Source organism: Microtus pennsylvanicus, chromosome 3 (assembly GCF_037038515.1).
Source record: "Microtus pennsylvanicus isolate mMicPen1 chromosome 3, mMicPen1.hap1, whole genome shotgun sequence".
NCBI lineage: Eukaryota > Metazoa > Chordata > Mammalia > Rodentia > Cricetidae > Microtus > Microtus pennsylvanicus.
Window position 1 is genome coordinate 64,046,701 of NC_134581.1, and position 12,224 is coordinate 64,058,924.

Below are 12,224 nucleotides of genomic sequence, written 5' to 3' on the forward strand. Positions count from 1 at the left end.
TTGGAGGCCAGCCTGGTCTACAGAGTAAGTTCCAGGACAGCCAGGCATACACAGAGAAACCTGTCTCGGGGAAAATTAAAAATTAGTAGTAGTAGTAATATAAACATTTTAAAAATGAAAACAATAAGAAAGTGCCTTAAGAAAAACCAATACAGGCTGGAGAGATGGCTTAGCAATTAAGAGCACAGGCTGTTCTTCAAGAGATCCCGAATTCAATTCCCAGTAACCACATGGTGGCTCACAACCATCTGTAATGAGAGCTGGTGCCCTCTTCTGGCCTACAAGGATACATGCAGGCAGAACATTATACATAATAAATAATTTTAAAAAGAAAAGAAAAATAAAAAGCAATACCCAGAGATGCTCACAGTAGGTGGTACACTCCTCCTATCCCAGTACTTGATAGGCTGAGACAGGAAGACTGCCATGAAAGTCTGCTAGAACACAGTGAGTAGCTATTAGCTGGCCTCAACTATAGAATGAAACCCTATCTCAAATAATAAACCAAAAGACAAAAAAAAAAGGAACAACTAAACTCAGGAGAGACCTCCCCACCACTCTGAAGGTCACAGGGACCTAACAGTACTTTCCAGTAAATAAACCTCTCTGTCTCTCTGTCTGTCTCTCTCTGTAAGGTAGAGACAGACTCTAGGAACTTTTATAAGCTAGTTAAGTACTCTTTCACTAAGCTACATACATGCTCAGCCCCAAATAAATTCTAATACCAGTTCAATAACATAATTATATTAAATGTCAATTTTTGGTCTTGGTTTTGGTTTGGGGTATTAGGGACTATACCCAGACCCTTGAGCAATGCTGACATTGAGTTACACCCCCAACCTTTAAATACTGCTAAATATTAATAGTGCCTTATGCAGTACTGAATCAACTTTGGAAATTATATAATCCTTAATATACTTCTGCGGGAGATAGAGAAATGGCTCAGTGGCTGGAAGCACTGGCTGTTCTTCCAGAGGTTCAATTCCCAGCACCCACAAGGCAGCTTACAACTGTCTATAGCTCCAGTTCCAGGAGATCTGATACCGTCACACTAATGCACATAAAATAACGTTAAATAAATTGTTAAAAAAATTAATAAATAAAAATAAAATACTTCTGGGACACGCTGGTTCAATACTGTTTACTCAAGGTGTTGTGAAGAAAGAGTTGGATAAACCATAACCACAACAAATGTGTGGACAGTGAAGGGGTATTCTGTCCCAAGCAAAGGACTACATGGAGTGTGTGAACGAATACAGGAGCAGAAAACATTCTGGGGGAATAAACAGGAGGATTCTTTGAAGGCAGAAGAGTAACTGGCAAGAGTTCATCTGCAGAAACTAGAATCTACTTATCTACCTCCAATAAGAAAAGGCTGGCTTGCCTTACCCTCTCCCGGACTTTGTCCTTCAGGAGCAGGCTGATGATAGAATACGGCACTCGGAACCATATGGGTGCTCCTACAATCAGCACCTTCTTTAAACGAGCCGGAAATGCTCCCTGCAGAGAAAATGGATGAGTTAAAACCCATGATACTTGTATGGCCTAAAGCATGGCTTCTTTTCACTCTTTTTCATTCACAGTCAACACAGAAACTTGACAGCGCAATTCAGACAAATTGGTAAGCAGGCATTGATTAAAAGAAAAAAAGTAGAAGGACGGGTTGCTTTTTGTTTTTGTTTTTTTTTTTTGTGCTGCGGTGGATGTACCGACACGAATCCGGGCGCCTGGTGCTTTCTGGACAAGTCTCTGGTTGAGGCACTGGGAAGCGTGAGCAGGGAGTAGGCTGAAAACAGAAAGGAGAGAGAGAGAGAGAGAGAGAGAGAGAGAGAGAGAGAGAGAGAGAGAGATATCACAGATCTTCCAAGCAAACTCGAAGAGTGAAAAGGAGTGATTGAAAGCTGCAGAGTACGGCTTACAGCTCTTTGAGGGGCAAACTGAACTGCAGAATCGACTGGATAAATGTCATGAAGAAATGATGACTGTTACTCAGAGTTATAACCAGAAGTATGCCCTTCAAAGAGAAGCTGAGATCAAGGATCTGATGTTAGAAAGTTTGAGCTGTGAACGTGAAGCTGTGAAACAACAACAGAAAACGCAGCTGGAGCAGCTAGAAATGCAGCTAAACAGAAGCCACAGGCAGGAAGTGAACGACCTGAAAAATAAGTTTGAGAAACCGAAAGTGGAATTAGATGAAGCGAGGTTAAGTGAGAAGCAGCTGAAGCAGAAGCTGGACCACCAGGAGGAAGTTCTCGCCCACAAATCAGAAGAGCTCCGGCTAATGACTGAGCAGCGCATGCTCAATAGCATGTCTTCGGAGGTGCTGGCTCTTCAGATTGAGCTAAATAAAATGGATGGTGTGAAGATTGCTCTCCAAGAAGAGGTAAACGAGCTGCAGTACAAACAAGAACAACTAGAATGTTTCAATGCTTCCTTAATGCACCGGATAGACCGGCTTCAAGAAGAAAAAGAAGAGCGAGAGAAGGAAGTGGTGTCGTATTATAACGCCTTAGAGAAAGCTCACATAGAAAATCAAGATCTCCAAGTGCAGTGGGGTCACGTGCTTCAGCAAGTCTTGGATCCCAATAGTAAAGGCAACTCCCTGTTGGCAGAGGTGGATGATCGAAGGGTGGCTATGGAACGCCAGCTCAACTCGATGAAAGTCAAATATCAGTCACTGAAGAAGCACAATGCATTCACCAGAGAGCAGAATGAAGTTACAAATCTCCACACTGCTGAGGATGTGGGATCTCAAACTGAGTTGGAACAGCAGGAACGGTTGGTTGCCATGTTAGAACAAAAGAATGGTGAAATAAAACTCCTTTTAGGTGAAATAAAAAATCTGGAGAAATTTAAGACTTTATATGAAAGTATGGAATCTAAGCCGTCCACATCAGCCAGCCCTTGTTCTCTAGAAGACAGCACCTATTATGCAGATTTACTTCAACTAAAGCTTGAGAAGTTAAACAAAGAAAGCGAAAGCACAAAAGGGGAGCTATCCATACAGAGAATGAAGGTGTTGTCTGAGAGGGGCGGCCCTGGATATTGAGTGGAAACTGAATGAAAGACGCCTGCAGCTTTCAGAAAGTGAGAATATAAAACTGTGAGCTAAGTCAGATGAATTAAAGCTGAAGTACGAACCTGAAGAGAAAATTGAAGTACCTGTGCTCAAAAAGAGGTGTGAGGTGCTACCATTGGATGTAACCGCCCCAGAAGAAACACCTGCTGCCAGTATCATGGGGAAGTTTCTAGACTGCCACTTCAGAGAGAGAGAGAGTCCTGCCTTAATAGCTTAAATGATAGCACTGTGCAGAGGGGACCTCCGGCCTCTTGGGCCACTCAGTCAGCTAGCCTCTCTCCTCACAGGAGTCCGCCTCAGGAGATGCAGCAGCAGACGGAGGAGAAATGTGTAAAGCTCATGGACAATCCAGGCAGTGCTGAGGCCGTACGTGAACAAAGTGGGAACAACCCCAGCTCTCGCGGGTTATCTGTGGAATCAAAGCTTTCAACAGAGGAGAAAGAAAGGAAAGAAACTACAAGCAAACCAGAAAAAGGAGTTTGTAAGAAATCACACACCATCATGTATGCGTCCTCAAAGTCAACCCAGGAGATGCAGTGCCCACAGCAGGAGGAGGGTGTTGCTCTGCGAGGCTTGCAGAAGATTGTGCCTGTGTGCAGGATACCCTTGTGGAACATTTGCATACACCAGTGCTAAGACCTCTGTGACCAAAAATTCAGCTATCCTGTGATTCTAACCCAAAGCTTCCGTAAGTGATGCAGTGAACAAGCCATTACCAGAGGAAATGTTTCTATTGAAACCTGTTTGCTGCGCTGGACCAGATTTTGAAAGTTATGTGATAAATAATGTTCCTTAAAAATTGAAAATTGGACAGTACAGCATTGAAGTTATTATGTTTTCCTATGTACAGTTTCATGGGTAAATAAAATTTTATTTTCCCTGTCTTGTAAAAGAAAGAAAGAAACTAGAAGCTGATCTACTCTAAATGCGTGTTACACTCATGTCAACCATACACTTTAGAGATCACAAATTATTCTTGGGGGCAGGGTTCCCATGTAATAAGAAATCAGGGGGCTGGAGGGATGGCTCAATCTGTAAAGTGCATACCATCTAAGTATAGAGGACCTGAATTCAACCTCCAGTGCCAACATAAAAACCCAGGCATGTAATACCAGCATAAGTGAGACAAAGAGATGGATCCCCAAGGCCCACTAGCCAGCAGCCTAGCCTAATAATCAATGAGCCCCAAGTCCCTGGGAAAGACCCAATCTCAAAAAACAAAAAATATGGCTTGGCAGTGGTGGCACATGCCTTTAATCCTAGCACTCAGGAGCCAAAGGCAGGAGAATCTCTGCGAGTTCAAGGCCAGCCTGGTCTAAAAAAAAAAGGCTGGGTGTTGGCACACATCTTTAATTCCAGCACTCACTCCTACCCTAATTTTTCTTCCATTTTGAATAAACCACTCTCAATTTCATTTGTTACTCTCTGTCTTTTTAGTTAAGTCTTTGCTTGCTTCTTTGTCTCAGTGTAGCCCCAGCTGTCCTGGGCATGTGACACCATCACTGGGCTCCAGTTAGTTTTGGCTCTACTAAATTTGAGAAATTTACAATCACTCCCTACACGGACTATACAACAAAATTCGTCAAAGGCTTTTTCATTTTCTTTTTTAATTTATTTATTATGTGTATAGTGTTCTGGGCACCAGATCTCATTACAGATGGTTGTGAGCCATCATGTGGTTGCTGGGAATTGAAATCAGGACCTCCGGAACAGCAGTCAGTTCTCTTAACCTCTGAGCCATCTCTCCAGCCCCTTCAAAGGCTTTTTCATTCAGACTTGGTAGACCTGCTCATTGATGATGTCTTTAGGAGGCAATTTCCATTATATATCCTTTTATTTTAATTAAAATTTTTTTATGTTATGTGCATTGCTGTGAGGATGCTGGATACCTGGAGAGCTAAAACCACAGACAGTTGTGAGCTGCCATGGTTTGATGGGATATGAACCTGGTTCTCTGGGAGCCTCTTAACCATTAAGCCATCTCTTCCTCTTTTTTTCTTTTTTGAGAAAGGTTTCTCTGTAGCTTTGGAACATGCCCTGGAACTAGCTCTTGTAGACAAGGCCGGCCTCTAACTCACAGAGATCCTCCTGCCTCTGCCTCCCAAGTACTGGAACTAAAGGCATGCGTCACCACCACCCGGCCCATTATATATTCTTTAAAATGTACATATACCCTTTAGTCAATTCAATTTCTGAAATGTTATTCTAGAAATACAAATGCTCCTCCACCCCCACACCCCACCAAGAAAGGGCCTCAATATATAGTTTTGACTGGTTTGGAACTTGCTAAGGAGTCTAGGCTGGCCTTGAACTCACAGAGATCCATCTGCCTCTGCTTTTCTCCTGTGCTAGGACAACCTGGCACAAATATTTTTGTTTTATTTTGTTCTTTTACCTTAGTTGAAGACAGGGTATTGCCTACAGTCAGCCTGGGTTGAGCTGGCACTCATATGTAGCCCATTCTGGCCCTAAATCTTTGACAAACTTTCTGTCTAAGCTTCCCAAGTGCTAGTATTATAAGCCCATGACAATACACATCACAAATGTCAAGTGCATACTCTCCAACTGAGCTACACTCCCAACTTCTGAACAGTTATTTCACTTGCATATTTTTTTTAAATATCTATTTATTATGTATACAATATATGCCTGCAGGCCAGAAGGGGGCACCAGACCTCATTACAGATGGTTGTGAGCCACCATGTGGTTGCTGGGAATTGAACTCAGGGCCTTTGGAAGAGCAGGCAATGCTCTTAACCGCTGAGCCATCTCTCCAGCCCCATCACTTGCATATTTTTATTTTTGTTTTCTGAGACAAAGGATCTGGTTATGTAGTCCAGGGTGATCTTGAACTCCTACCATGAGTGCTGAGATTATAGGCATGTATCACCATAGCTGGCTTGCACAATTTATTTTATGTCATTCAACCTTCCTTAATCATATTAAATAGTTATACATTATAATGAAGTTTGTGTATGTGGAGGTGCAGTTATTTGAGACATGGTCCCATGCAGCCCACTCTAGTAGAATGAATGAGAATGGCTCCCATAGGCCCATATTTGAGTAATTGTTTCCATGTTGGTGGAAGTGTTTGGGAAGAATTAGGAAGTGTGGCCTTGTTAGAGAAGGTGTATTACTGAGGGCAAGCTCTGACGTTTCAAAAGACTAGTACAAATCCCAGTGTGTTCTCCCTCCAAGCTATAGATCAAGATGTGAGTCCTTAACCGTTACTATGACCAGATTTTTGTTCCAGCATAATGGGGTCTAACCCCCTGAAACCATAAGACCAATTAAACGCTGTCTTTTATACATGCTTTAGTCGTGGTATTTTTGTCACAGCAACAGAAAAACAAGCTATGCTGGCAGAGAACTTGCTACGTAGCCAAGGATGACCATGAGCTCCTCATCCCCCTGCTCTAGGTACTTGGAATCAAATGCAAGGCCTCTGAATGCTACCAGTTTAACTGTATCTTCAGCCCTGCCACATCACCTTTTAAAATAAAAAGCAAAAATACCTTTATGGCTGGGGAAGTTAACTAAGTGGGTAGTATGTTTACCCCATAAGCACAAGGATTTGAATTCGTTTTCTAGAACTAAGGCAAAATGGCTAAGTGTAGTGTTATACATTTGTAACCCAAGGATCCCTGGGGCATGTTAGCCAGCCAGTCTAGCCTGACTGGTGTGAACTGTAGGTCAATGACAGACTATGTCTCAAAAAAGTAGATGACATGCTTGAGGATGACACCTAAGGTTGTCTGCTCTCCTCCACATAAACAAGCACACAAGTGCACCTGTACACACACACATACATGTATACATACATTTACAAAACAAGTCACTAGGCCTAGGACTTAGGGATAAGGAACCATGAAGCTACGTGTATAGGACTTATACATATCTGTATGTGCGTAATTCTACATGAACATGAGTAGACCAAATGAACCCACATGCACTGAAGTGAACACACTGAAGTGTAGTGCAAAACACACTTCACCCTGAGTCGACCAGCACATGTCTAGAAAGTTCCTGCTAGCTGGCATTTCTCACAGTTCCCATGGGTAGGCCTTTATGAGTTATTGTTCCACAAAACTCTGGAAAAAGACACTTTTATAACTAAGAATTTCCCTGAGATTGTTCATTTTCATTATTTCCTTTTCAGTTTTTTATTCATTTTATGTTGTTATTATTTTGGTTTGAGAGTAAGAGCGAGACTTAAAAGGATTTCCCCTTTACAACCTTACCTTCAGCAGGTTTAGGACTTTCTTGCCAAGATCTAGCTCGAAGTTGGCATAATTGGAACCACACATGTCATAGATAAACACCAATCCATTCCTTTGAGTTTCAAAGCTGTAAACCAATTAAACAAACATTTAATTCAATACAAATATTTCATTCAAAGTTAAGTGAGATCCTTAGATGCTTTTATGACTCAGAAGGTTATTAGAATTATCATCATCATGGGTAGGGAGGAGAGGCGTGTGCCAGGAAGTGTGGGATCAGAACACAACTCCTAAAAGTCAGCTCTCTCCTTTCCTTCCAGGTCCCCAAGCTTATATGAAAAGTGCTTTGAGATACTAAGCAATCTTGCCAATCTAGAAATAAATCATTTAATCGTACTATTTCTAGATAACAAGTTTTACACTTATTTGTTTTAGTTTTTTCCAAAGAGGGTTTCATGTAGTCCAGGCTAGCTTTACTATGTAAATCAGGCTTGCCTCAAACTCAAAGCAATCCCCCTAATTCACTCTCCTTAGTGCTAGGATTACAGGTATGAGCCATCCCAAGGTTATTATTTTGCATCCTCATCTTTGCCTCCCTCCTATAGCCTCCATACCATCATACTTCTACAACATTGAAGAGGGAAGTACCAACTCAGAAGTAACCTGCCGATTATGTGTGTATGAAAATACTTCAAAATTCACTAGTTTCAGGATAGGCTCCAAAGCTACAGAGAAACCCTGTCTCGAGAGAAAAAAAAAGGAAATACTTCAAAATTCACTAGTTCCAGGATAGGCTCCAAAGCTACAGAGAAACCCTGTCTCGAGAGAAAAAAAAAGGAAATACTTCAAAATTCACTAGTTCCAGGATAGGCTCCAAAGCTACAGAGAAACCCTGTCTCGAGAGAAAAAAAAAGGAAATACTTCAAAATTCAGTTCATGTATGTAAATTTAAAATTTGTTGTATATCTAATATATCTCAGGATCAGTGAATTAACTTTCTAAAAAGCAAGAAAGAAAACATTTCTTTCTAAAATGCACAGAAGTTTTTCTGGCAGAATTTATTTCTATTAGCCCCTAATGTATTAATATTAATCTTGATTCCTTTTTCATAACCACACAGAAACTATCATTCAGGAAGATCACAGATGCTGTCAATTGAGGCATAATTACCAAGTAGATTATCTAGGTCTAGAGTTTCCATTTCTCCACAAGCTCAACTAGGGACATTTAAAAGAATTACAAACTTTCTTCTCAAGATAGGGGCCTAAAACAAGTCAGTGATGGGAAAGAAATGAATTAAGAAGGAACTACAGGGCATAATGATCCAGGTTCTACAGTCTATATGGAATTTCTCATCCTCTGAAAACAGGGAATGCTATAGAACATAAAGTGCTTTCTTGTGCGCACTATGCAGTGTCACAATGATAGCCAATTGCTTCCCTAGGAAGTTTGACTCGAGCTACATGCTACAGGAGATATCTCTATGAAACTCAAGCTAGCCTCAAACTCACACTCCTACCACATCAGGCTTTAAGGTAATACTGTGTCTGACCCCCATAGGCTGTGGTCAGAGTTTTTGTTTTGTTTTTTGCTCCCTTTTGGAGACAGTCTCTTCTCACAACCTAAGCTGGCCTCAAAATTATAGCATCTTCCCCCACTTAAGCGCTGACATTAAAGGGATAATAGGTCAACAAACCAATGGTTATTTTTTTATCTTTTTTTTAAAACTTATTTATTAATTATGTATATAGGGTTCTTTCTGCACATATCCCTGCAGGCCAGAAGAGGGCACCAGATCTCATTACAGATGGGTGTGAGCCACCATGCGGTTGCTGGGAATTGAACTAAGAACCTCTGGAAGAACAGTCAGTGCTCTTAACCTCTGAGCCATCTCTCCAGCCCCTCCAATAGTTATTTTTAACTTCCTTCATATGTATGAGCGTTTTGCCTCTATACATGTATGTGCACTACATGTCTAGTAACCACAGAAATAAAAGATGGTGTCAGATGCTCTTGGAATTGGAGCTATCAATAGTTGTTGGGAATAGAGATCCAGTCCTATGAATGATTAGCCAGTACTCAAAACTGCTAAGTCATCTCCCGGCACCCCAACCCCCGACACATTCTTTTTGTGAGGTAGGAAATCACTTTATAGCTCTGGATAGCCTGGAACTCACTATGTAGATCAAGCTAACCTTAAACTCACAAAGACCCACCAGTCTCTGCTTCCAGAATGCTGGGATTAAAGGCATGCACCAACCCAGCTGGCTAATTATTTTTGTAGTACTGGGAACACAGGGCAATAAGCAAGCTAGGCAAGCACTCCACCAGCAAGCCACATAACCCCAGCTTCCAGATTAGCTTGTTGTTTTGGTTTAGTTTTTATCAAGACAGATTTTTCTCTATGTAGCCTTAGCTAGCCTGGAACTTACTATATAGACCTTGCAAACATCAAATTTGTGGTGATCCTCCTGCCTCTGATTCTTGAATGCTAAGATTGTGGATACCACTAGGCCTGGCTTGGTTTTTGTTTGTTTGTTTGTTTGTTTGTTTGGTTGGTTGGTTGGTTGGTTGGTGGGTTTTTTTGTTTTCAAGACAGGGTTTCTCTGTGTAGCCTTGCTGTTCTTGTTTATAAACTTTTTTTTTTTTTTTTTGGTTTTTTTGAGACAGGCTTTCTCTGTAGCTTTGGAGCCTGTCCTGGAACTAGCTCTTGTAGACCAGTCTGGCCTCGAACTCACAAAGATCTTCCTGCCTCTGCCTCCTGAGTGCTGGGATTAAAGGCATGCGCCACCACGGCCCAGCTAGCTTTGCTGTTCTTGAACAAGCTCTGTAAAGCAGGCTGGCCTCAAAACCAGAGATCTGCCTGGGCATAGCTTGTTTTATCTTTGTTTCTCCATACTAGAGAAAGAACTTAGGGTCTTCCACATGCTAGAGAAGTAGCTACCCCTGTACATCCTCAGGTTATCCCAGAGGGTTGGTGGTGGTGGTGGTGGTATTATTATTATTATTATATTTCATGTGTGTGTTTTGCCTATATGTACATGGAATGTACTAGGACTGGAGTTGTAGATTGTTATTAGCCACCACATGGGTGCTGGGAATTGAACCTGGGTCCTCTAGAAGAGCATCCAGTGTTCTTAATTTCTGAGCCATATCTCTAGCACCCAGAGGGTATTAATATGAACAAAAACCAACAAACAGATGACCTAGATCTGGTGATACAGGTCTATAATCTCTGTTATTTGAGATGCTGAAGCAGAAGGACAGCAAATTCATATCTGGACTAAGCTAAAGAATGATTTCAAGCCTAGCCTGGGCAACTAAGTCAGACTATATCTCAAAGTAAAAGGTTAATAATATTTTCGAGCTGATGAGGGAGGGGGACTTGATCAGGGGCGGGGGAGAGAAATGGGAGGTGGTGGCGGGGAGAAGGCAGAAATCTTTAATAAATAAATAAATAAAAATTTAAAAAAAAGACAAATTAGGATATAGCCTAATGATAGCATATGGATGCCTTATATTAATACACACACACACACACACACACACACACACACACAAGGAATCAACAGAGTCTCTTTCCTCTATCCTCAATGTATTAACAACTGTTAGGAATTGTCTTTCTCAGCTTCTGTTAATCCTAAAATAGGCAAGGGGATGAAAACAAAGAGTATCCAGCATCAGGATGGTGCTAAGAATAAACACTCATAACAACATGAGGAATTTTCTACTCAGAGGCTGTCTAGGCTGTATCCTAGGGACATGGTAGGAGCACTTCTGAATTTCATCAATTTAAAACTGTCACTTTCCTAATGAGGTAGATAGTGCTCACCTGTCCACAGCTCTGTCCAGCAAGTAAAACAAGGCCTGAAGTACCACGTGTTGGACGGACTTGTGAGGATGATGTAGCCTGGCAGTGAAAAGGGCAATGGAGGCTCCAGTTGGATCTCGAACATTCTAAAGCAAATAAACAAAAAATATTTAGAAATCAAATAATAATTTTTAAAAAATCACAGCAATCTTTTAGACTTATTATCCTGGATAAAGAGTTGACATATGATGAGAACAGCTACTAACAAAACTCCTTGATTCGTGTCTGTTCTTCCGCAAAGGGAAAAATGTTATCATCACCCATGTCTGATCCTATCAGCATTTCCTAGAACCATATTCTCGTAGCTCTGGAAAAAAAAAATCACATTTTCTTCAATTGCAGAGCAATCCAAGGATAATTCTGCACTGGATTTGTAACTAATTTCCCAGGCAGGATGGAGAAAAACAGATCAAGATAATGGTTTCCGTGCTACCTTAAACATATTATTACATATTCATCTGAGAGACCAAGAGATCTCTATAAACGAGAGCCTCCATTAAGTAAGGGTATGCTATGCTCTGACACACTGTTAGCCTTCCCAAGATGCTGACCAACAACTTAGATGGATCAATGAAGAAAAATGTTTACGTCTATACTCCAAAGCTCAATAATTCAACTATTATTAATAACTAGTAATTTTCAATTAGTAATTATTCAACTATTATTAGAATAATTTAGTAGCAAAATGTTTTGATAAGGAACCTAGGCACAAAAATCCAAATAGGACAAGAGAAAGTAACAAAGCCAAGACAGGCTCTAAAGACTCACCAAGATGGTAAATTTTCCACTGAGGATCTCAGAACGGAGAGGTTCCTCATGAGGTTTCAGCTTCACAATGCCTTCCTTCCTTCTTGTTTCCTAAAAAGGAAATAATAAAGAGATGAATTAATATGGAAATACGATATATCCAGAACAACTTTACATAGCTCGGAGCTAAGGCATGTTAGAAATATAAATGAATTGTGAATTCCTTTGTAACATGCCTGCACTCCAGGGCAGTTAACTGTTCCCACACTTCTGTCCAAAGCTACCTTACTGGGAACTCTTCTGATGC

The 12,224-nt window shown here is 41.0% G+C and overlaps 1 protein-coding gene and 1 pseudogene across 2 annotated transcripts in view; one reads left to right on the forward strand and one right to left on the reverse strand.

Moving 5' to 3' along the window:
* Positions 1-12,224, reverse strand: part of Ptpn9 (protein tyrosine phosphatase non-receptor type 9) — an 80,252-nt gene that overhangs the window by 28,743 nt on the left and 39,285 nt on the right. For both annotated transcript variants that reach the window (XM_075965811.1, XM_075965810.1), the window contains exons 3-6: positions 11,939-12,028; positions 11,132-11,256; positions 7,321-7,426; positions 1,390-1,500 (exon numbers count right to left, since the gene is read on the reverse strand). In XM_075965811.1, coding sequence (XP_075821926.1) covers positions 1,390-1,500; positions 7,321-7,426; positions 11,132-11,256; positions 11,939-12,028 — 432 coding nt within the window. The remainder of the gene's footprint in view (positions 1-1,389; positions 1,501-7,320; positions 7,427-11,131; positions 11,257-11,938; positions 12,029-12,224) is intronic.
* Positions 1,964-3,754, forward strand: LOC142846021 (protein Spindly pseudogene; annotated as a pseudogene).